The sequence below is a fragment of the Buteo buteo genome, chromosome 6, assembly GCF_964188355.1.
Source record: "Buteo buteo chromosome 6, bButBut1.hap1.1, whole genome shotgun sequence".
In the NCBI taxonomy this organism is placed as follows: Eukaryota; Metazoa; Chordata; class Aves; order Accipitriformes; family Accipitridae; genus Buteo; species Buteo buteo.
In genome coordinates this window covers 14,820,237-14,844,420 of record NC_134176.1, presented here as the reverse complement: position 1 = coordinate 14,844,420, position 24,184 = coordinate 14,820,237, and the positions used below count along the sequence as shown (strand labels likewise).

General features: G+C 50.4%; 1 protein-coding gene across 4 annotated transcripts in view; it reads right to left on the bottom strand.

Annotated features, from left to right (window-relative positions):
* Window positions 1–22,457, bottom strand: part of BCL11B (BCL11 transcription factor B) — a 91,910-nt gene extending 69,453 nt beyond the window's left edge. For 2 of the 4 annotated variants that reach the window (XM_075029863.1, XM_075029866.1), the window contains exons 1-2: window positions 21,578–22,457; window positions 7,526–7,894 (exon numbers count right to left, since the gene is read on the bottom strand). In XM_075029863.1, the coding sequence (XP_074885964.1) occupies window positions 7,526–7,894; window positions 21,578–21,635 (427 nt within the window). In that variant the 5' untranslated portion in view covers window positions 21,636–22,457. The remainder of the gene's footprint in view (window positions 1–7,525; window positions 7,895–21,577) is intronic. The other 2 variants (XM_075029864.1, XM_075029867.1) reach the window with 1 other exon arrangement.
* Between the last annotated feature and the right edge of the window lie 1,727 nt (window positions 22,458–24,184).

Here is a 24,184-nt window from a genome sequence, read left to right as displayed (position 1 = left end):
GGGTTTTTTTTCTCCAGTTAGATAGAAAAATGTTCCAATCTCCAAAAAACCCCAGAAAGGTTCAACCTTTATGTCACAGCCGATTTGGTCACTGTGTGTATAGGCAGCGCAGTTCAAACACGGGCTGAGAAAGAAAAACAATCTATGGAAAAGACACGAAGGGAGGCAGCCTAACGCTATAGCAGCACTTCTGTCCTGCTGAAGCAAAGGAACCATTTCTGTGCCTTTATGTATTTATTCGCCGTTGGAGAGGAACAGCAACTTTTGCTATCTGTATGGGAGTTTTTCTGTTTTATAGTACTTCCACGCAACTGGCTTTCCTTCGGCTACATTGCAGTGCAAAACTCCCCTGTGAACGCACACAAACTGCTTTCTTGCAGTCAATACTCCACTGAGCACAAACCTATTGCTATTAGTCACATCCACGCAAATGCCAAAGCAGTCTACGGGATGGTTGGGCACTACTTTTACTTTGCTCTTAACAGTTGCTCACAAAGTTGTCAAGAAAAATGAGTAACGACTGGCTGACCAGTGCCTTTTCATCAGTTACCATTAGTGTTGTCTAAAAAATCTACCAATCTAATCTTCCATGCTAATAATAATCAGACATATACACAGTTTCTGGTCTCCCACACATGGCCCAAGTAATTTCACAAGAGGGCCTAAATAAAGGCAAAAAAACACTTTGTTGGGTGACATTTTGACTGGGCTCTACCTCTGAGTAAATCCAGAGTCCTTCCACTGAATTAAAGAAGGGTAACGGCAGTGCCAAGATGGTGCAAAAAAGCAAGTTTTGCTCTTAATATGCTCCTGATACACATCCACCCCAGAGCGAGAAGACTCTGGCCACGTGTACTGAATGACCTTCTTAAATCCCCTCTCATCAGCCTGCAAAATGGCATTTCTGTCGAAAAGGTTTTACCTAGCATTGTCACACGTAAAACCAAAGATGACTATAACTAAGAGAGATTGGAGAGAGAGAAAATAACAGCAGCAAGCTCCCGTGTCGCAGTTCGGCACCCCGTGCGTTCCGGGGCAGGTCCCCGCTTGCACCACCCGATCAATCTGGCATGGCCCCGCCGGTTTCAGGGGAGTTACCCCAGGTGAAACCGTGGCGGAGTGGGGTGAACCAGACCCCCCGCCAGTCCTCCAGCACCGGCACCTGCTGTCCCAGCCTCGTGGGAGTCCAGCTAACCGCACACAGGGCGCAGAAAATAACTTTGAAAAACAGGATGGTGAGAGGAACAAAACAAAAAGCTAAAAACCGGCAGGGAGAATCGAGGGCATAATACTCCTCAGCGGTTTTTTTCAGTCTGCTTTTAAAACTCTGTGCGATTAATTTCACACTTGACTCCTGGGGGTGCAGGGAAAGCCTTGGTGCCCGGTGGGGCCAGACCCCCGGGGAAGGACACGGCTGGGGCGAGCCGAGATGGCGGCAGGGAGAGGGCGGCCGGTGGCCCCCGGGCCGGGGCTGATCAGAGGGTGCCGGAGCCACACCACATGGGTGCGGTGGAGTTCAAGCAAGGGGAAGAGTTTCATAATCGGCAGGTTTCTCACCTTTAACTCTTGCCGGGATTCGCAGGGTGCTTACCCCCGCCTTGGTGGGAGATGCTGTGCAGCGCCAAGCAGCCGCGGCCCTGCCGTTCCTCACTGCCAGCGAGGTGGGCATGCTGAGGAGGGGGGCTGCCAGGCCGCCACAGGCCGTCCTCCACACCAGCCCCCCTAAGGATCCTCCAAAGGGGGATCGCAGCAGCTGGAGAGCCTCCCCTTGGCCTCAACAGCAGCCTTAAAACTTGAAGCCATCAGCGTTTCAGCTGCCTCTCGTCATGCTTGAAGCTGCGACGAGCCAGGGAAGGGCAGCTGCCGCCACGGCCCCTCACCCCCCCCACCACGGGCTGGGGGTGCCCTGTCCCCGGAGGAGAGCCAGGCTCCCCCAACGTGCCCCCCACCCTGCCCCGGGTGCAAGCAGGGCTCTGGGTGAGATCACCCGGCTTGTTTTTCTCCCCGCAACCCAAGTCAAGACCTCAGCGGAGGTCCCTGGGGGCAGGAGGCTTGCTCGTTAACACCGCTCTCGCTCTCGGGGGAGCCGCGGTTGACACCTTCCGTGTGTCGCTTCCCCCCCCCCCCCCATACTGCTTAGCAACACCAATTAGCAAAACACGTTGCTAAATACCTGGTGAAGCTGCAGAGGAGGAGGAGGACGCCAGGTAACTCCTCTGTGCTCAGGGAAAGCCTGGCAAACGTGAGGGAAGAAACAAGCCTGGAAAAGCCTCCCCAAAAGGATTGCAGCTACAACCCGAGTTTCTCAGGCTCTGTTGCCACACACTTCTGGAAGCCTCTTCTTCACCTAGTGTTTTTCCTGGCCTGGCTGTGACAAGTCACTCCTGCAAGACCCACCGCCCTGGGGAGGTGCTGGCAGCAGGACCTGGTGCCGCGGCAGCCTCGGGAAGGCGATGGCCCCCAAGCCCCGTGGCGGCTCGGCGCTGCTTAGGACACCTCTTCCCAACCTGCCCGACATCGCCGCCACCAGCCTCAGGTTGCTTCAGCTTGTGTTTTCCTCCGCTCACGTGTGAAGGCATCATGATGGCTGTCTGAGTCCTACAGTTAATATGGGTGCACGGGTCCATAATGGTACATTGTAAGTGAATGTCTCAGGGTAGACAGCAATAATAATTAGCTGTCATGATTTGAAAAAAGGATAATCCATGCCATTGAGTTAACAATCACTCACACAACACACATGGATTTAACTAATCTTAATTTGGAGAAAAATAACAATTCTAAATATATCAAATAGCCTATTTCATGGCAACCTGCGGCGGTGTTTATCTCTGGCTTCCAGCACATGCAAGTTATTTAGTTTCTCTCACTGGCAGTTTTACCATTCAAAAGCCTGAAATGAACATTCATGGAGCAGGGGTTGCAGTTAAATCCTGCCTCTGACAGGGAGCCTTTTTTCACGATGCACATCTAGTTCAAGTACATAATGTATAGAGCCTAGCACTGGTGGCCGGGACTGGATGAACGAGGAATTCCAATCAACCCCCTCCCCTTTCCTAGCACCATCTTCGCAGAAATTAACTATGCTGTCTTAATGAACCTCTGCTGCTGGTGTGTTATCGGTCTGCGAGGGTACGCTGTCCCAAACGTGTGGACCAGCCAGTGAAGCTGGAGAAGGTCTGGTCCAAGTGGTGCCTGCCCCAGGGAGGCCCCCTCCTCTCTGCCGGGGTTCTCTGCAACCATCCAGCATTAAAAACAAGCGGGCCAGTACTTTTTCTTTAATCTGGATGGCTTCAGAGAGCCCTGCTAACAAACAGCCTGGTGGCCTGTGAGCCCAGCAGGGCCATGAGGAGGACAGGCGATACCATCAGTCAAAGGACAGCAGGAGCCACTTCCCCGGGGCCTTCTTCAGCCAGGACAGGTCACCTGGTTATGCCCAAGCTCTAATAAATATGAAAGATAAAAAGAGGTATAAAATACAATGGTGGACTAATTTTTTCCAAAATACCTGCCAGCAGTGAAGTGAAAGAAGCAGTGACTGATAACTCCTAGCCAACTCATTGGCCTGGCTGTGTTTTGCTGTGCAACAATCTGGTACATCTGTTCGATCCTATCACACCGTCTGTACAAGAGCAGAACTGATTTTCAAACAGGTCAGCCAATTTAAAAAAAAACAAACAACTTTACAGGATAGACTGCTCCTAAGCAAGTCACGTCCTCCCAGTGCCAGCTAACATGCTACCACACACCTCACGGACAGTGGTAACTAAATGAAAGCGCCTTGAAAAGCTTGGATTTGCAAGTTACAAGTCAGGAAAAGATGAGAGACTTCATTTTCAGAAGGTCTTTAAAAGCTGATTGTGGAGATAAAGTTGCCTTTGTCTCCTCAGTTATCTAGAAATGTCAGTTGGAGATTTGCGTTGCATGCATGTAAATTCTTGCAGACTCCTGAGCTCTACCTGCCTCCCTCGAAGCGGCACAAGGTCTGTTTTGTGGTCAAGAGGCATTCAGTGACCAAAGCAAGCAGAGTTACCAGGAAAGAAAGAAAGGCAAAAAAAAAAAGAGGGGAGGAAAGAGCTCAGGACTCTGGAGCACCCTGCGCCAGGGTGAACGCTTGGTGGGTGCTGCATCCCAACATCCTCGTGCCCAGAGGGAGGAGAGGTGCAATGGCAGAGCCAAGCTCAGCGCTTGATGTACCCTTGCTGCACTCAGCCATGGGAAGCTGTAAGGTTTGGGGGCTTAGTCACACCGCAGAAGGCCACACAAATCATTTCGACCAAATAAAAAGGTCTACAAAAATAACACGAGATCAAGGAGAGGCGCTGAAACCTATTTGAGGGCAGCAGCGGTGGCAGCATATTTCAGGGAGCCAGAGTGGCGAGTGGGTGATTTCTGGTTTCCCTCTTCAAATATAAAGACTCAATTATCTTTGAACAGCTTGCTTTACACATGAATTGACACATTTATTCTACAATAAATAACTGAAAGTTATCTATGTTTCCTTTACTGTTAATCTACACAAAGAAATAATAAACAGAGCTTGTCTACAAAAATGCAACTACTGCAGTCCTCAGAATTCAATTAAGCTAAAATAATTAATGCTTCCACCATATTAAATTACTTTATACATTTGAGCCACTGAAGTTTTTTTATTCTTTAATCTTTTTTTGCCTTTTTATTTAATAAAAAAAAAGTTAGTTTCAAAGTGGGGGGGGCTGGCTTGGAGGGGGAAAAAGAGCATGATTTGCTGTTAAAATGTAATGGTCTCCTTTAGCTGACACAGCATGTAGAGTGTTTTGTGCCTTTGATTAAAATAACATTTTAAATGCTTTGAACAAACATATCTCCCCATACTTCTAAGGGATTATTTTACATATTTCTTGGTGGAATAAAGAAATTCATTCTTCCTGTCACAGTACAGAAAGGCTAAGAATATCTTTCGTCACATATAAAGTAAAAATACTGTAGGCTGTTGCATTATTACCAAAAAAAATAAAAAAATAAAGGGAGGGGGTGGCGGGGTGGGAGAAAGCTGCCTTAGAGATTAAGTTTCCCTTTTATGAAATCGTATTTAGTCTCTTTTTTTAACAAATCTAACAACAATGCTCTACAGCCGCTCACTGGGAAATACCTTTAATGTTAAATGCAGATTCTGATTTTCTTGGCTAATGCAGAAAGCCTTTCTATTGAAATATAAATAAGGGGTTTGGTATATCCCACTAAAGCCTTTCCAGTGAATGACTTCTGTGGGTTTTTCATGGCTACCCTCCATGGCTGTAATGTGAGGCTTTTATCCTACTATTGAAAACTATCCGCTGCTATTAAAAAAAAATATGGAAGGACACTGCACCTTTTTATCTCGGAGCTGGGCTCCTAATTGAGAAAGCATTATTACTGCACTATTTAGTGGATGTCCCTATCTCCATGCACTGCTGAGAAAATGCCAATCAAATGATAAACCCTTTTATTTTTCTCAATTCAAAATCTTTCCTACATATTTTCATTTGATATTCAGTTTAGTCTGAAAGAGATTAGGTGCTCCAGATTGGCTTTTAAAATTTTTTTTTTATGCCTTTTCCACATGTGAACATCCCCTTCATCCCCTCCCCCAGCAGACTTTCTGCACAGCAAAAGCGTGACTTACATTGATGCTGACCCCCAGAAGCTGGGATGGGACGGCACTCTCTCCACTGGGCATAGCCATTGAGGTATTTCGCCATGGACTGAACTTGGGCACAGATTAGTAAGAGGTGAGGTCTGGACTGCAACTACAGCACAGGTCTCCTGGACCAACCTTACTAAGCACTAGGCACCCTCTGCAAGGGGCTGAGTGTCATCAGCTCGCACAGAGATCAACAGCTATGGAGAGTGCTCAGCACCATCCAGGAGGCCTTCAGCAGAGTGGAAGAAAAGGTCCTGAATACTTCTCTTCTGCTCCCACCCAACAGGAAGGAAATCTAGCCCTCAAGGCTGCTATACCATGAGGTAGTCACCTCAGCCAAGAAATGCACTCACAACTGCAAAAGGATGGGGAAAGCTGAAAAAGGATGAGGAAAGGACAGGGTCAGGTCTTACAGTAGGGTTGCTTACAATGCTACAGCACAGGCTGCCACTGCTGATGTCCCCAAAGCTACCAGCTGCCCCGTGCCAAGATGGTGACTGCACCCAAAAAAGATTCCTGGAAGTCAACAGGGTCATCAATGGATGGCTTATGCCCTCTCCTAAGGGGCAGATCATCTGGAGATCTGAAGACTGCAGCTGTTCAAAGCCCACATCCTCATTTTTGTGATGGCCAAGCCCATCAGTGATGCTGGGGACTGACTCGGAGACCTCCAATGCTAAAAGCGGGAATCTCTTAAGCTTCAATTGTAAAGATAGGAGCCTCTCATAAGTCTTCTGGGGATCCCCTCGAGGGAACATCTCTACTACAGGCAGGATCCTGGACTGTCAGATCTAATCCCATAGGGCAACTCCTAGAGAAACTGGGATAGTGGCAGCAAAGACAAATTACCACTGGTCTTCTGCATGGGATACAGTCGGTTTGAACAAAAAAGGCCCATTTGAGGGGACATCCTGCTGTGTAAGATAAAACCCCCACTCACTAGCAGGGAACAGAGCCTTCCTTTCACCGCTGCAGAGGGGAGGAACGCCCTGCACGACGGAAGCGGCCGCACACCGGGCGCTCTGCAGGAACCGCTGCACAGCAGCTCGCCCAGGTGGATACCATCACCGCCTGCCCACCTCTGAGCTGGGGAGGCCCGCTGAGTAAACGTCAGCTGCACCACGTAGGAGAGTTTAAGGAAGAGGAATGCCTGCAATTTGCTCACCCAGGCCAGTCTGTGCTCTCATCTCCACATTCCAAAGCGCCATTTGGGGAGTGCACGTGAATGGAAGTGTCGCCCACCCAGCTCCAGCCACGCGCAGAGACCCGGGACAGGCGGCACAGGCAGCAGTGCAGACCAGGAAGCTGACATCTACCCCAGCGGAAGGACCAAGCAAGGACCTAATGAACCCCTGCTTTAGACCTTAAAACCAAATCTTCTTCCCGCTGCGGTCAGTGGGAAGAGGATTTTTCCACTGAATTCAGTGGGGTTGGGATTCACTCCTTCCCAGTGGGTCTGCATGTGACAAAGGGTATCTGAACTGGACTGAACTGAGCATCTCACCAAAGTCCCCTACCCCTCCGCCACTGCTACCTGCTTAAGGATGCTCCTGAAGTGGTTTCTGACCCCAACCTTCTGCTTTTTCCTACATGTACAGACTGTCCCTTGGCTCTCCCAGGGGATTGAGAAGCCCCTCTCTCTGGGAGCTGCCCCTCTCTCTGGGAGCTGGCCCTGCGCAGATAGCTACACTGAATTAAACATGGGGTGGAGAGTCCTGCTGAGCCCTGCTGAGCCGTGAGGATCCTCCAGACCGATGGCTCCTATAAAGACCTGTTACTGAAGCCTCTGTTTCATGGTGCTTTCTAGAGGGCTCTCGTTAAAAGATTACCTAGGCAGTTGATTGAGTGTAAAACATGCTGTACCTGCAATGTTCTCCTGCTTGGGGCAAATTCCTTTTGTAGGCGTGAGAAGACGGTCTTCTTCATCGGGTGTGACTTGGATCCCGATTTCCACTGGCTCTGACACTTTCCTGAGCTCGGCGCGTGAGGAGGGGGGAGGGCTGCTCTTATCCATGCTCTTTTCATAGCAGGCACCACCAGTGCCATTGCACTGTTTTCTCTTGTGCTCTATAAAAACCAAGATGTCTCCCAGCGGGAAGTTCATCTGACACTGTCCACAGGTTAACAAGTCGGGGTCTGTCCCGCCTGCGGTGATGCTGATGCCGCCCGGCTCTGCTATTGCCAGGCTCTCATCCTCGTCGGCGAGTGCCGGTTCCACATGGTCAGCCTCTGCTTTACATGGACAAGGAGAAAGAGGGAGGAAAGGGATGAGGGGAGAAGAGAAAGAGATTGCTTTGAATGTTCACAGACTCTGAAGGATGCATCATGAGAGGCCCAGCCTCCCCCCACCCCCCCAAAGAAGCCAAGCCTGATGAGATCTTTCTTTTATTTTTCAGCTTTTCCGCTCTCCCAGAATGATTTCAATATATTTTGCAACCAAGCCTGCCTGAAACAAAATGGAAAGGCTGACCTGGCATAGCTTTCCTGACAGCTCCTTCCCACTGCTGCCAGCACTGCAAGGATATCAGCAAAGAGCCATTTTGCGAACATTCGAGCCCCGAGTCACTTTCTGAAATAGTTCCTCTCTTTTTATCCCACCTTCTCATTCCCACCGTGTCTCCCAGCCATCTGGCCAAGGCCCCATCCAGCAAAGCTTATGCACCCAAACCTCTCCTCCTATTTCAGAGAGAGGGGGAAAGCTTGTGTGCTCCAAACAAGCAGGATCAGGCTCCCTGTGGCATACAAAATTAGCACCACCTTGTCCCATTACAAAGATACCGGCAAGGTTAAGTGACCAGCCATTAGCAAGAATTACAGCAAACTATTTGCAAGGGTATGGTACACAGGATACAGTCTCATGAGAAGTTACGGGGTTTCAAAATCGTGTACAGTGGGAAAGAGAATGAGGCACTTATTTAACATACTGGAATATTGGCTGAGCCTGAAATCTTCCACTCTATTTTCCTGATGTCAAATAACCCTGCAGTTGCTATATAGGTTAATAAAAGTTTTTTGTTTAAGTCTTGCCCGTGGACCTGGTGGATTTCATACCATTACCCCCAAAGACTGGGAAAGCATTTCTGAGTGACCTGCATCAGTTTTTAAGAAATAAGTAACTTCTCATTTCACAATTAATAAAACACAGTGCATTTTGAATGGGTATTTAGAAGATAATTCCTACATTATAAAATAATTATGGATCACCATCCATTTCTGGGGCAAAACGTGGGTTTTAGTTTGTTTTCTCTTGTTCTGCTGTGTAACTGCCAAATCATACAAACCTTGGTCTTTACTCAGGCAAAATTTCCACTGACTTTTGCCTAAGGCTGTTTTGCCTCTGCAAGGACTATAGGATTTGGGCTGAACAAAACAGAGGAACTAACAGTATGTAAATCAGCGAGTGAGACCTCTAATCGAATCAGGATTAAAGGAATAGGAAGAAAAATGTTCTCTATTAGCCCAAGCAGTTTGCTTATGGATTTCCTGGGGAAAGCAAGTCACCCAAATATCTCAAAGAAGTAAGACTGAGATAAACAGATGTTATAATCCAGATCTGGATTCTCCTCCTAGCCGAAAACAAAAGGCATTTTGTCCCGCTCTTCAGCAAATTGCAAAAAAAAACACATAGGAAAGGGACAAGAGGTAGAAGGTGAAATGTATTACCTGGCAACAAAAATGGTTGAGCCTTGAAAAAGGCAGTTTAGAAAAAGAATCGCCCCCATTTTTGCCTTCCAGAATAAATACTTGATCAGTGTATCTACCAGCTGTATTACAGCAGAGCTCACTAACAGCAGAGCGGAGAGCAGCAGCAGCACCAGCAGGAAAAAGACGGGGACCCCAGAGAAGTGCCCAAGCAGGGACCATCCTGCTGGAGCAAACGATGGGCACAGGAAGGCTTTGGTTTCCTAACTCACACCAAGCTTACCAAATACACAGCACAGTACTCGTTCTGAAAACCATTAATTAACTTTTCCCCCTTAATCTAAGTTTAAAAGGAGTTTGAAGACAATACTACGTAATTAATTCACCAATTTATATCATGAAAAGATGCCTCCTTGCCTTAGTGAAAATGTAACCATAACCTTGCGCTGAACAGGGACTGCTGGGAAGGGAGCGGGTGCCTGCAAACAGTGTGTCACGATGCAAAAGGTAATTATTTAGTGCTGCGGTTCCCTTTAATGATCTAACATTGAGCAATATTGTTTATATTGAAGGGAGCTTGCACCTTTAATTACCAATTACATATACATCATTTTAGAGCCAAAAGAAAAGGACTGTGAAAAGGGTCCTTTAGAAATGTGCGCACTATTTCTAGGAAGAATTCCTATTAAGGGGGAGCAGTGTGTCAAAATATTAAAAAAAAAAAAAAATACAGAGAGGCACACACAGGCACGCAGATACACACGCGCGAGATGGGACAAAGAGCTGGAAAAGACAACACGAAAACAGGAACTGAACCAAGGGTCGTAAGGAAAAAAGGTGGCAGAGGGGGAAAATGCTTGTTACTAGCTTCACCTAACATTCCTGTAAAGCCTTCAGATTAAAGTCTGTCTCTTAAATTACAAACACTGAATTTTTGCATTTATATATATGTAACAAATAAAAAGAAAAGCACAGATCTCAACTTGATTATCTTTTTGATGTGAGGATTATTTTTTTTTTGCCTGTGATTTACATTGTGCTCTTCAGAAAATGTAGCAAAACTGCTGCATTTGATAAGGGTCCTGACCAGGCATCTGTGGAAACATGAAGGAGGTTTGAACAGCTAAACTGTTGCAAATTCTTTCTTTTCAGTTCTACACTTCATTTGAATATTAGTTAAATCCACATATGCCTATTCGCTTACACTCGCTCACTCTCTCTTTCCAAGGACTCTGCAATGGCATTTTTTTTAAAATAACATCTGGTATTCCTTCATATTTTGGCAGTCATCACATTACCAAAAATCAGCTTTTCGTTTTCTTGGTACACCGAGCCCTCGTGATCAGTAGTAATTGGGTTTCAAACTATCAAAAGATTTTTTTACTCAACTCTATTTCTGATTTGAGCTTAATAAATCACCAAGCATGAGACCATCCATACACCCAATAATGCAGAAGCTATATTACATCCCCTTATTCGGGACATGGAAAACAGATACAAAAGAATGAAAAACAAAATACTGAATAGATCTTCAGATACGTTTTATCCATGGCAATTTGGATTTTTTTTTTTTTTAACTCGGAATGAAAAAAAAAAAAGAAAAGGCTTCCTATTGACAACTCAATTAAGCCATTAAAAACCTACATTCAAGTAACATTACAGCAGAGATTTAAAACCCACAAAGGAAAAGAGAAAAAAGCCTGCAAGTCCAGCCCATAACGCATCGGGTCATGCCTGGTTAATACAACAGCCAAGATCTTAGGCTGTTTAAGGAGTCCTTTAATACCAATGGGGCAATTTGGGCCAGTCTCAATCTAAAGTTCTGACTCCCCTTGTGTCTGTGGGTTTCAAATGAGTCACTTCACATTATCTGAATTTAACTTTGTGGTTTCATTGCTGTTTGTTGGTAGCTGGGTTTGGGGGGAGGAGGGTGTTTCCTCACGAGTATTTATTTAAAATTAATTTATATTTTTTTTAAGAAGGAGAAATCAAGGCACACAAAAAAGGAGAATGAAAAACATCTCATCTCCCTTACGTGGGAAAAGGAAAAAAAAATGCAAACGAGCTATTTCCATCCAGGACTCATGCCCTGGTTCTTCCAGGTGTGTTAAGGTGTGCCCGGCATTTTTCTTGCACCCAGAGATTCCTCCAAAGAGGACTGCCTTGGCGTTGCCTGCCTAAGGAGCACAGCGAGTCGGGACGGGTGATCTATGGGGACGTGAGTGACACTTGTTATCCAATGGCTTCATGAAATTAATGCAACTGGAGAATCTAAACCATTTGCTCTACTCTGAAAAGCATTACACTTGCTGGCTGGACTCTAAGCAGCATCTCCAAGCTCTCTGGCTGCCTCCCATGGCAAAATACAGTGGACAAACCCCTCAATTCCATAAAGGCACTGTCACAAAACCACCAGCGCTCCTGCTTCAGCATGGTGACATCATTAGAGCATATGCGCCCCATGCAAACAATACTCTCATGCCCAGTATTAAAGCGAATGCACATGCTAACTACTTTCTGCCTGTCAGATGTCTCAAATTCGTACCCATTAACACTGAAAAAGACTGTGTTACTAAAAATCATTTCCAAGGCCTCAAAGGACGGAACCGTGGATGCTTGTTCACAGCGTTTGGGTGAGGCTGGGTCGAGGCAGCAGTAATTTTTTTTTTTGCCTTTTTATTGCACTGCAGAACCAAGGTAAGAAGGGATCTAGAAGTTGCCAACTTATTCTCTTCCTTATTCTTCCCGATCTGCAGTATCAGGAGGAGGCAGAGAAAGGGGGAAGAGGGAACGTTTTGGTGCCGGGCCAAAGCATTGCGTGTGAAACCTCCCCTCCGTGGTTGGTTTCTGCACAAATCGATAACGGGACGGTTAAGGCGAGCGCTGCCAGCGCCTTCGCCGCAGAGGTGCTGCTGGGCGCCCTGCCTGCCCCGGCACCCCGCTACGGACACCGCCCGCCCTCGTGCCCACCTGCGGGGTCGAAGCAGGGGCTGCCCCAGGGCCACCCATCTCTGGGACCAGCTGGGGCTGCCCAGGGTCCGCCACGGAGGTACGGCTCCCGGCGCCCAGGCGTGCCGCAGCGCGCCGAGCACGCCGTTCCCCGCACGCAGTCGCTGCCGTCTTGAAGGCAGATCCAGAAAGAGCTCAGCCCAGTTGGGGAGCGAGCACAAAGAAGTGACTCGCTCTTCAGGGTGTTGGCCCAAAGCAGGCTTGAAAATGATGTCCCCTCAATCAACACCCACATGTCACATTTACTGTAACATCAACGTGCTTAACGGAAATAGCGCGGATCACATGCTCTCTAGCTGGGTTATCGCCGCGATCGGTGTCAGGATCCTCGCTGCACAAAGACTAACGCTGCGCAAAGCGGGCGACGCGGCTCCTCGCCGTCGAAGTTTATCAATAACCTGTTTTCAGAGCCTCCCCGCAGCTGCAAGGTGCAGAGTCGAGCTTCTGCCTGTGTATTGCATCAGCATCACGCTCAGCGGTACTAGGCACCGCTTATCTGCCATCAATTTTTAATTTTTCTGAGGGCTGACAAACAATCGTTCAGAGTACGCTACATTTTTTTCTCAACAGAAGTCTGAGGCTGACTCGGCCAAAAGAGGCGACTCGATGGGGAAGCCCCAGAAACACGGGGGCCCCGCAGCTCCGCCGCACTTTCCGAGCGACGACTCCCACACACAAAGGCGCCCGGAGCGGCGGCGAACCTCCGCCGCGCCGCCCGCGCCTGCCCCCGGGGCCGCCGCCGCCGCCGAGCCGCCGGCCGGTCCGGTCCGGTCCGATCCGGTCCGGTCCGGTCCAGTCAGCCGCTGCGCGCCAGCCCGCCCTCCCCGCGTGCCGGACGGCAGCCCGGCCCGGCCCGGGCCGCCACAGCGGGTGGCGGGGGTCGTGGCGGGCTGACCACCGGCACCTGCCCGCAGCGGCCGGGATGGAGCCCGCCGAGCCCCGTCCCCCCCCTCCCCGAGCCCCGGCTGGGTACCGACAGCGAGGGGACCGGGACCCAGCGGTGCAGGGATGGGGCGGGGGGGGGGGAATAACCGGTTTCACTCCCACGCCTGAGCAAGCCCCGCGCACAGCCGCCAGTCGGAGGACTCCCCTGCACCGCTGGCACGTCAGGCAGCTTTTGCAGAAGTGTCCCGAATCTGTGGGAAGAGCAGTTTAACCCTCCGCACACACCTGAGACGGAGCGAGCCCAGGCACCGCCACAAAGAGCCGGGCAACGCAGCGGGGTTTGGGGAAAAGAAGGAGGAAAACGAGACAATAACCACGCCGGACCCAAAACGGAACAAAAGCCAAGAATAGCCAAGGAGCCGCGCGAATCTCCAACACTTGTCAGATGTTATTTCATCAGAAACTATGCCCAGTGTTAAGGAAGGGAGTGGCGTGTCTCCGCTTAAGTAAACTATACGTTCATAAAAAAATATTTACTGCTTTTGAGAGCGGAAAATGCATAGGCTCTTCTATAGACTGCAGAAGCTGTAAATCTCTGCAGATAAAATGGGATGTGATGATGTGATATAAAAGCATTCTTTGTTCCCCAGTGAATACATTTGTTTTATTTAAAACTAAACGACAACCAAGGAGAGAAAGGAGCGCTCGGTGCCACAAAAGGAGAAGGAGCAGTATTTGGGTACAGGCTTTTAACTGGCGTGGAAAAGGATACTGGAAGCACAGAGTCTTACCCCAGGATTTAAAAGGCAGGATCAAAATTAAGTAATTAGTTTTGAGCATGTATTAAACACACAACAACTTTGTTCTTTTCTTAAATATCAGGCTCAAAAGAGACTGTTTCTCAATTGTGTACGGTGCACTGTTGCTCATATACAATTTTCTTAAGCCTTTTTTTTTTTACTTTCATTGAAGCATATTCATTATAACATTCAGCGAATTTATGGCTTCTTCCAGTGGCTTAGTAAAAGGGGTCATAAAAAAGTTAAGTAAACCAGTGTGTTTTTTTCCTCTCCCTTAACTTTGGATTCCTTTTTTATACTGTGCTGTCTAGTGCTTAGTCTTTGGAAAGTACCTTGGGCATATCCAGCACACACACAAATTATCAGCTGCTCCAGGAAAAAAAAAAAACGGAATTTCTTGCACTGAGGCAACTACACAAAAGACTTGCATATGTCAAAAATACAGAACTAAGTCCCTGTGAATGCTGCACCATTAATCAAATCCCCGATCTGGTGTCACTTTTGCCAGTAAAATGATGATATTCTTCTAACCCCCTTCTACTGGCGCGTGCCTGCAACGCATGAAGTGTGTCCCTCTGCTTTAATTTGTTTTCGAATAGCCTGCTTTAGGCATTTTTTATATATCCTTTGGAAAAAAAAAAAAAGGGAAAAAAAAAAGAAGCTACTACTTAAAGCTCCAGCAAGGGTCTACAGTACTGAGCAAGCAACAGCTTTTCGGGAGGGAGGGCAGACAGTGAGCAAATTTAACTGATGTTCAGGAGCTGAACACACAACTGCCTCTGAGGCTGTAACCGTGGGTGCCAAGGAACGGTGTGCAGTCTGCCCAGATAGATACATTTTAAGAAAGAAAATAAACACGAAAGAGGAAGGTGCTGTAGTAAGAGCAGCTGAATGAATCATACATTTATCAATGCACGCAGTTATTGATGCCTTTTCCCTCCCTCGTTAAAAAGATACATATATATAAATCCATCTACAGCCAATGCTGATGCTTCACCAAGCACTTTTATGGTATTGCTAACTTTAAAGCAGGCGGTAACCCCCAGCCCCCGTTTATTTTTCTGCGTGCTTTCTCTGGAGGCTACCAAGGGGAGACCAAATTCAACCGACAACTGCAACGCAACCCTGGAGAAACCGAACTGCAACCCAAAAGAAGGAAGTGCTCCGGCAAGAAGACAGAGAGCCATTTTGGGGTAGCAGGTCTCCACGGGGAGACTTTTCCGCTGGGCTTCGACCTGGGGGAGTGAGACGGGTGGGAGGCAGAGGACGGAGTGGGAGGAAGGGGAGCGTGGGTGTGCGTGCGCTGGGTGGGCAGAGGCAAGGGGAAGGAGGAGAGGGGGATCGTTGTTTCTCTTGGTAGAAGTTAACAGTCGTGGAATGGAAGGAAAGCCACAGTCGGCGAAGTCTGAGGTTTCGGGAGGGGAGAAGGGGAGGTTTTCCCCATGGTTGGGAAACACTAGCATCAGCAGCGGCCTGGGCACTGTGCTCTTCAGCTTACCGGTCTGTCAAACGAGCTGGCTGCTGTCTATATGCTTCCAAGCAGCTCAATTCAAACATTAAATGAAGTAGAGAAATCATCAGATAAATTGCTGGCCCTCTCTACCCAAGAGTGAAGGGTTTTTGTACAGCTGATGACAGCCCTGATCTTTTGTCTGACCTAATTTACTTCTCTTTCAGGTTAGAATAAAGCACGCTTTCCTGTCACGGGATAACCTCCATCCACATATTGCACCCTAAAAATGAGAAGACACTTGTGCTATGTTAACAATACCATAACTTGCTGAATTTATCGGGTTGGGTGAAATAAATGTCCACTGATCAAAGCTTCCCGTGTGTACGCCACGAATTATCTGTTTGGGCAAGAAAGTGTCCCGCTAAAGTCCGTCCACGACGTGCAAGCTGACTGCGGCAGAGAACAGCACAAGCCCGGTGAAGCAGCCTGTGAGCTGCTCAGCAGCAACTTCTACATGACAGATGTGATTTTGTGTTTATTTCTCTAGAAAAAAAAATGCTTGTTTTCATTTGCAGGACACGCGGATTTTTTGCTCTAAGGACCCGAGAATCAAAGCACGGTAAACTATCTAATAACAAATCCTCTCGGCAGGGGTACATGTGGCTTTCTGACATGTAATCAACGCCAAATTATGTACGTGTATGTCTGCCTTGTTGCTGTGCCCACCTTCTCCTAGAACTCCAGCTTCCTCGCTCAGTGTTTTTACGTCCACTGGAACAAACAATCGGATCTCCGTGGAATCCCCCCCCACGCCCCCCGAGACTCGTTCTTGTACAGGTACCATTACCCCGATCGCTATCTGCCGACAAGAAGTTGACAATTTAAACACCGTACGTTGACAATAAAAAGGCACTGTTAGAAACTAATTTTAATTAGAAACTCCTGTCCGCCCGAGCCAATTAATCAGCGGCGATCCAGCTGAAAACAGACTCGCCTCGCTCGCAGCCCCTCTCGCTAGGGCTCTGCAGCTCCTCGCACGCCGATCGATGCGACAACTTTGCCCCGAAAACATTCTGCGGCCCCCCGAGCGGGCTGAGCGCCGGCTCCGGGTTCCCGGGGCAGAGCATCCCGCGCCGCAGGGCCGGAGCCAGCCCTGCCATCATACAGGCTATGAGCTCCCCCTAGTCGTCAACACCCGCCACTGGCAGCCGGGGGCACAAGGCAGGCGTGCGAGCAACTCAAAAAAGCCAGCAAAGTTTATTTGGGAAAGTATTTTCCACCGACGGACGACCCAGAGCGCAAAGCCACGCAGGTAGGCAACGTGGAAGGGAAGGGAACATCTTGCGAGAGGCTTTTTTGAAGCGAAGAGGTGCGCCGGCAGCAAGCGCAGCCCGGGGAAGAGCCGCCGAAGAGGTGTCGACCGAAGTCGGTAACTGGCATCAGTAATTTGTACTACTTCTACGAGCGCACACTCCACTAAGTCATAATTATTGTCAAATATGCCACAAGACAACCCTTTGTTCTGCAGAGAAACATACGTTTTGCGCAAGACAAGGGCTCCAACCGTTCCTATTGAAGGCAGCCAGGTTGTAAAATCTTGAAGACTTGTCTTTCTCGATATTTAAATAAGCCTGACAAAATATGCTCTGCATCTGCCGACCAGCAAAAAAATGCAAAATGATTTCTCGCCCGCTGTACATCTATTTAAGCCACTGAGCACATCAACCGAAAAGGACGGAACAATCTAGATCCACAATCTAGTTACTCCGCACCAGTTTTTAAAAAATATTTTAAAAGACCAGAAACTATGAAAATGTGCCAGTATATATATATATTTTTTTTACCTTGTAAGTCCAATACAAATATATTCAAATGAGAGGCAACCTGGAAGTCAACAGCACGCAACCTTTTTTTTGTCCTGTCCTATTTAAAGCCAACACATGTACCGTCTTTTAAAAGCACATTAAGCTTTTCTGTGCACAACTATGCAGGTATTATGAAAAAGTCAGCCATCTCCAAAATAATAATAATTTCCTCTCTAATTCTTCAGTCACAGCTTACCATCCTCTTTGTACTAGAGTTGATTGCCTTGGTGGGTTTTTTTTTCTGCAGGAAGAGTGCATTAATTGCACTAAATCTAAATGCATTTTAAGACAAGCTCCTTGAAGCCATTTGCAAAACTTTGATATGCAAAAAATCGTAGGTTTTTTTTATTATTATTTTTAATGACTATGTACAAATACAAAGTGATAAAGGATATTATTACTTTTCCTAGGGAACCTGTTGACCAGGTACTGAAGAGCCTCCTTGGGAAACCTGGTTCTCTACCTGGAATTGTATGATTTTACTGTGCCTTTCCCTCCCAATCTTTGCTGCTGCTCTACAGAAATGTTCTTGCTTTGCCGCCTTCTGCAAAACTGCTACCAGCGAGCTTTTCACATGCTCTCGCCTTTCACATTTCCTTCAGATGCAAAATGCAGGGCTAGTTTGAAAACAGATTTCTCAAGTTAAAAAAAGAAGATCTTAAGCTGGAAAATCAGCAATTTGAATCAAACCAAAATAACATTTCTTTGCACAGAGCAGCTCAACAGCTCAGCCTCCTCTTTGCTACATAATAGTCTCTTTTACTTTGTCCACCCATTTAAGTGAGCTCAGCTACCAAGTTTGTTCTGTCCACCACCACTGAAGAAAGGTCCAGAGCTGCTCCTTTCTCCCCATGTATTTCCCCTCTTTTTGTCCTGCACATGCATCCATTACAAGGCTGCCTGGGTGAGCCTGGCAAGGACAAACAGGCCACTCCGGTTTTCAGTCGTAAAGACCACTGTGCTAATGAGACCCTGCAACTCTGGAGCACAACTACATTGCAGCTTCTCTGCTTTTTATGTTTGTTTGTTTGTTTGTTTGTCTTACACTCAGGATCTAAACGTTTCTCTGAACACCAGGAGCATGAAAACCAATAAACTCCAGCTGAGCAGTGTCAGAAAACCCTTCTCTCTCTCTCCCCCCATCTCTCTCCCAATCTCTCTTTCCTTCCCTGGCACAGACCTCCAATCCATCCTGAAATGCAACTCTCCTGACAGATGCCAAAAAGGGAGAGAGAGGCGGGGGGGGGGGGGGAAGCCCAAGCTAAACATGACATAAATGCAAGATTTCTGAAAACAGTATCAATTCATCCGGCTTGGGGGGCTTGGCTTGGGGTTGGCTTTATTTTGTTGGAAGTGCTTTGGTTTCCCATTCCGTTGCCCGCTACTTTCCAAACTCCCCCTTACAGAGGACGGTCTCCCTGGCTGCTTTTCCCCCACGAATGACACCTTCCCGAGGAGTGCGGGGATTGCGAAACCCCCTCCTGCAAGCCTGCAGCTGAGGCTCAGCGCCTGTGCGCTGAACTGCCTGCGCTGAACTGCTCCCCCCAGCCCCAACCCCAGCCCCAGCCCCAGCCGCAGCTCCCCCCCCGGCTCCCACCCCCTCCTCCCCTGGATACCTTCATTTTTTTCTGCCACTGTTCAGTATGCAGCCTGATTTCTTCGCCAGCTTCCTCAGGATGGAGAGAGAGATAAATACAAGAGGGGAGGGAGGGAAGCTGCGTACCGCTCTGCTCTCCATTCCTCCCCAGCCTCCCCGCTAAACCCATTGTACACGCAGCTCCTCGGCACCTTTTAATGCTCTCCTGCCTCATTATTTACTTTCAAGTAAAGCGATCAGAAAAGGAGATCAAATTGGAAGAACAAACCTACCTGGCTCTCTTCTCCACCCCACCTCCCCCCCCCCAGCAGCAACAGCAGCGAGAAAAGAAATGTTTCACCCCCTTTAAACAAATTCAGACGTGCGCAACAAACCAGATTTTCCGCACAACCCCTTTCAACACCCCACATCTCCTCGCAACTGAGACAGAAAAGTGGGAGAAATTGCATAGGGCGATTTAGAGGGGTTAGGTGGTTGATGCTTTTTCTTAAAAAAAAAAAAAAGGAAAAAAAAAAAAGAAGCCACCAACAAAAAAGGGAGACGCATTTTCCAAACCGGATGGTTAAAAACAAAAATGCAATTAACGAGTTGAGGAGGGGGGGAATCCACCTTTTATGGTGATGCAAATCTGACTCCAAATAACAATGAATTAAAAACAAACCCCCCAGAAAAAGCTGAATACCAGATGCATCTTCATTTGTGTTCCACTAGCTGATGGGCTGGGGGGGGGGGGGGGGAGGAGGAACGGGTTAAAAAATAAAGGCGCACACCAAAAAAAAAAAAAAAAAAAAAAAAGAGCAGAAGAAAATGAAATTTCGGGACCCAAACCGTCCCCCCACAACCCTCCGCTACGAAAAGAAAAAAATCTCACAGGAGGTGGAAAAATTATATACACATATATATCTCGATTCCCAAGGAAATCTTACAAACAGAAATTTATCACCGGTAACAAAGAAAGAGAGGAGCTCGCAAGCACCAAATGCTCCTGGCAGATGGCTCCTATTCTTGGCTTTCAGGGGAGGGGAGAGAAGCCGGGGGAATATTTTATTTATTTATTTATTTAAATTCTTTAAAATCTCAACATAAATATTCGGATCCGCCGCGGCTCAGGCTCAGCCCCGGGCTGGCTCCGTGCGCGCCGCCGCCCCCCGCAGCACAGCAACTTGCGGACTCGTCTTTTTTGGGGGGGGGGGGGGGGTGTCCGGCCGGCCTTCCCGGCGGGGTGCGGGGCCCCATCCCGGCCTCCGCCCCCCCAAACCTCCCCACGGCCCGCCGGGCATTTTCTCCCCCCCCCCAAACGGGTCCGATGCTATAGGAGGGAAATGGGGGGACACCCCCCCCCGTGCCCCTGTGGCGGCGGAGCAGCGGGGAGCGCTGGGGACCCCGGGAAGCGCCCCCTCCCCAACATCCCCCCCCCGCGGCACAAGCCCCGCGGGGACGGGAGCGGCGGAGCGGGGCGCCCGGCGCGGGGACCTGCCCCCGACTCTGCCTGCAGGCGCTCGCCCCTCTCCCGGGGCTTTAGGGGTGGGAACGGGGAGGAGGGGGGATGCTGGAGCTGGAGGCGGGGGGGGGCGCCTCCTTCCCTCCCCCCGCTTTATCTTTTCCTTCCTTTTTTTTTTTTTGGGGGGGGGGGGGCGGGTATGTGCGTGTTTTCATTTCACAATGGGAGCTTCGGCAAAGTGCAGCCTCCGCTCCTGCCCCGGCACCCGAGCCGCTGCCCGGCCCGCATTTCGTGCCCTCCAGCCCCGTCCCCTGCCTCGGCTCTCCCCGCGCCCCCCGCCACCGACAGACACCCCCGCCCGCCCCCGGCCCCTCTGCAGCCCCTGCCCTGCCTCTAGCCCCAGCCGAGCTCATCCTGCCTTCTCCCCCCCCCCCCAATCCCGCTTCGGAGGAGAGTCATCTCCCCCCGCCGGCGATGCACCTGGGGCGGGCAGGGTGCAGCCTGCCCATCTACCTGCCCCGCGTCCCCGCGCCGGGGGGGGCTCGGCGCCCGCCGCTGCCGGCCCGCACTCCCCCGGCCGGCCCACCGCCTCCATGCGCTTCCCGTTAAGTTCCCCCCCCGCCGGCCGCTCCGCTTCTCCCCCCGTCGCTGCCCACCTTGATCCGCCCCCCCCCCCCCCCCCCCGCCGCCCCGGCCCGGCTGTCACGCCGAAGCAAGGCGCTCGGCCAACTTTTCCCACCGCTCCGCGCTGTCCCCCGAGCAAGGCAACGAGGAGCGGGGCCGGGGGCGAGCGGCGGAGCCCCGGTGGGGTGGCCCGGCCCGGTCCGGCCCGGTCCGGAGCGGCGCGCCCCGCTCCGCCGCCCCCCGCACACGCACCCGCTCCCCGGGGGAGCCCCGCACCGCCCCACGCCGCCCCACGCCGCGCTCTCCCCGCCGGCAGCGCCTTCCCCGCTCCACGCCGCCTGCCTGCCCGCCTCACCTCCGCACCGCTGCAAAAACGCACAGCAAACTTCGGGCTTCTCCCCCCCTCCACCCCCAGCCCATCCCCCCTAGCCACACACCCCCCTCCCCTCTTTAATTCCCTTCTCCTCTCCCTCTCTCTGAAGTCATTTACCAGCTTTGGTTGCTCCTGGAGTCTCTCCCCCCCCCCCCCAACCGCTTCCTCCCCTTCCCTAATTTTGCTCCTCGATTTCGGCTCGGTCTGGTTCCAAGTTCAAACTTACGTGTGATAATCTCTCTTTGTGACAAGTGCTGCGGGTTTCCCTGCTTGCGACGGGACATTGCCCTGGCATTTACACTGGCATCGCCTGGAGAGCTGCACTGGTTTGGGGGGATGTGTTGGGGGGGCGATCCTCCTCCTCTTTTTTTTTTTTTCCTCTTTCTTCTTCTTCTTCTTTATCGAGTTCTTCTTTCAAAAAAAAAAAATTAAAAAGAAAAAAAAAGCCTCCTTTTTGTTGCTGCTGTGGTGCACTGGATGGGATCCCCTCTCAATTAAAAATCATCATCATCATCATCAGGAAAAGCTCTTTCTCGCTCTTTTTTTTTCTCTCTCTTTCACACACTCTGTCTTTTCTCCACAGCTTCTGCCACTTGGACTTCCAGATCTCTTCTTGAACTTGGGAGGATATGCACCGCCAGTGACACTTTTCTCTTTCCCTCTTTCCAGAGTGCTTGGCAAATTGGCAAGTGTGCTTTTCCACCAGGAGGGTAAAAAAAAGGAAAAAAAAAATCGAAAAAGCAAAAAACCGCAGGAATATCAAAAAAAAGTACTAGAATTGGGATTGCCCCCACACGCAAAAAAATTGCCAAAAAAAAAATGTTTTTCAGAGATTGACCCTTGCTGGGTAGATATATAGAGAGAATTTTTTTGAAAAGGGGTAGCCAAAACTGTGTCTCCTCTCTCCCAGTTCAAGTGGCACTGCTTTGCCCTGGTGCTTTTGGATTGCCAGTGCTCCTGCACCACTTTGCACTCTTCCCCCCTCGCCTGGCACTGGGACTGGAAGGAAGGAAGCCCCCAGTGCAGCTGGGCTGGTGCTGGCTATTACTATTATATATTGCAATGTGAAGATGGCGGAGTCCTGGTTCTCTGGGAGCGCTCTGTCTCTCTATGGCTGGGGCTGCCTCTGTACAATGGGATAAAATTCAAGTTCAAGTGCGGACGTGACGTTTAATCTGCACTAGAGACAAAAAGACCCAGAGAGTAGGAGCACTGGGGGCGACTAGCGGTGGCTTTTTAACATTGTACCCTGCAAGAGAACAAGAAACGCCACTCGCACACACCGCACACACCCGCGCACACACACACGCGCGCACACGCACACACACACGCACACGCACACAAACTCAAGCCCGGCAGGGCTCGGGAGCCGCTCCGGGCTTTGTGCCGCGCCGCCCGCTCGGCTCCGCGGAGTGCCGGCACCGGAGGAGAGCGCGGGGGGTGAGGGGGGGTGGGGGGGGGTGAGGAGGGATAAAGCCGCATCCTCACGCACGGCCAAACTTCCCCGAGCCCGGCGCCGGCCGGAGCGGGGGCGGCCGGGGCGGGGGGCGGCGGGGGCGGCTGCCCGGGGCCGCGGCGGGCTCGGCGGCCGGCGGCCGAGGGAGGCGCGGGCGGGAGGCTGCGGCGCGCTGCCCGCCGGTGCCGCCGCCTTCGCCGTTACTCATTGCGGCGGCGGCCGGTCTCCGCCGTCCGGGCCCGGCGCCGGGTCGTGCTCCCCGCCGTCCGTGCCCGGGAGCGGCAGCTGCCGAGGGGTCTGGGGCTGCTCTTCCCTCCAGGCGCCGCCGCAGCTCCTCGGCGGCGAGCACGTCCCCCCTGCATTTCTTTCGAACAGTTTTACAACAACACAAATATCTGTGTGGGTTGGGGAGAGGATTTTTTTTTTTTTTTTTCCTCCCTCCCTCCTCTCTCCCTACCCGAAGTGTGATGGTAGCGGGACACGCGCGCACACCCGATCCGCACACGCACACGCGCTCCGACCTTCTTCTCCCACCCCCCCTACCCCCCCTTCCCTTAAAATCCTGGCAGAGAGGATTTTTCCTTGGAGGAATTAAGTCTCAGCCACGAATCGAGAGACGCCGAGTTCCCAGGGACCGCATCTCGGTGCACTTGTCCTCCTTTTTCACACGCAGGTAAATGCCCACAACTGCGTGCGCTTGTAACTTGGGAGAATCTTGGAAACCAACTTTTTCCCCTCTACCTCCGCTCTCCGAGCCCATCTCCTGCGATTATTTTTTTCTCTCTCTCTCTCTCCCCCCCCCAACCCCCCCGCCCCAGACAAGGAAATTGTTCGGTGCAAACAGCTTTTCAGCACCAGGTCTGGACAGGGCGAGGGGAATGGGGAGGGGGGGGGGGGCTGGGGGCTCCAAGGCAGATGGAGCAGAAACCCAAGAAAGCCAGCCTCCACCCGGAGCACTCTAGAAGAGCCGCTCTGCACTCGTGTCATTTACTTTCCACGTTAAATTAATATATATTTTTTTTTTATTAAATCGCATGAGAGCCTTGGGGGGGGGACCAGAATTCATCTCGGTGCCCTTAATCAGCTTTGAGTAGAATTTGGCTAAACAGCATCGCTCTCGCCTCCTCCAGCAAATCTGCCTTTTCCTCCCCACACCCGTCCGCCCGCTCACAGCTCGCATTTCGGCGCTGCCAGCCCCCGGCCCCCCGGAGCCCGGCCCGACGGCACGCCGAGGGCAGCCGCCCCACCCCCCCTCCCCAAAATGCTCCCAGGCCGGGCGGTGGGCGCCGGACCAGCCTTGCGGTGCCCTTCTCTGCCCCGGCTCAGCCCTCCGCCTCTATTAAGGCACGGCAAACACGTAAAAGACATTTAACGGCG